The sequence below is a fragment of the Mustela nigripes genome, unplaced genomic scaffold, assembly GCF_022355385.1.
Source record: "Mustela nigripes isolate SB6536 unplaced genomic scaffold, MUSNIG.SB6536 HiC_scaffold_18595, whole genome shotgun sequence".
Classification (NCBI taxonomy): domain Eukaryota; kingdom Metazoa; phylum Chordata; class Mammalia; order Carnivora; family Mustelidae; genus Mustela; species Mustela nigripes.
The window spans coordinates 1-1,083 of record NW_026757997.1 but is presented as its reverse complement, the minus strand read 5'-3'; the positions used below and the strand labels follow the sequence as shown (position 1 = coordinate 1,083).

General features: G+C 39.1%; 1 protein-coding gene across 1 annotated transcript; it reads right to left on the bottom strand.

Moving 5' to 3' along the window:
* Nucleotides 1–231: 231 nt before the first annotated feature.
* LOC132009380 (olfactory receptor 5T9-like) lies at nucleotides 232–1,077 on the bottom strand (the record flags this gene model as incomplete). Its single annotated transcript, XM_059387599.1, has 1 exon — nucleotides 232–1,077. A coding segment is annotated over one exon (846 nt), but the record flags the coding sequence as incomplete, so codon positions are not given.
* Nucleotides 1,078–1,083: the final 6 nt, after the last annotated feature.

Genomic DNA, 1,083 nt, shown 5'->3' with positions numbered 1-1,083 from the left:
GGTTAATAATAAATTATTTGTTACTAAAAAAGTTAAAAAAATTAAAAGTATATAGATGATACAAATGATCATATTTGTAAAATACTATGTTGGAGGGCTGATGAATGCTTTATTTGGAAATATTCTAGGATATACAGACAGTATGATTCACTAAAACCAAGATATTTTATTTAGTTTCTGAGTATAGAGACATAAATTGTTATGCAACATTCCTTGAAGATTAACACAATGCTAATAATGTGTTTTACTTAGGAACCAATTTCTCACAAATAATGTCTTCATTGCCTCTTTTACATCTTTGTTCCTTAAACTGTAGATGATGGGATTCAGCATGGGAATCACAATTGTGTAAAATATCGACACGATCATGTCATGGTCCAAAGCATAGCTGGAACTTGGTCTCATATACATGAAAAAGATGGTTCCATAATAAATTGTCACTCCAGTTAGGTGAGAAGCACATGTAGAAAAGATTTTCCGCCTCCCCTCAGCAGAATGCATCCTCAGAATGGCCAACAGAATGAAACCATAGGAGATCAGAACAATCATGATAGTGACTAGCTCAATAGTGCCCACAAAGTAGAAGAGCAACAGCTGGTTGGTGTGGGTGTCAGAACAAGAAATGGCAAGTAGTGGAGGGATGTCACAAAAGACGTGTCTAATTTCATTGGATGCACAGAAGGACAGGCTGAATGTGGCCACCGTGTGTACAGAAGCATGCAAAATGCCACCAACATAGGAAGCAACTATGAGTGGCACGTAGACTCTGGGTGACATGCTCACGGAATAGAGGAGAGGGTTGTAGATTGCCACATAGCGGTCATAAGCCATGGCAGCCAAGAGGAAGCATTCTGTGGTCCCAAAAGTAACAAAGAGAAGCATCTGGGCTGCACATCCAAGGTAGGAAATGGCTTTATTCTCTGCTAGGAAATTGACCAGCATTTTTGGGGTGACAACTGAGGAATAGCAGGCATCCAGGAATGATAACACACTCAGAAAATAGTACATGGGATTATGGAGGCGAGAATCCCCAATGACCAATATAACCAGTCCCAAATTTCCTATCAGAGTGAAAAGATAGAT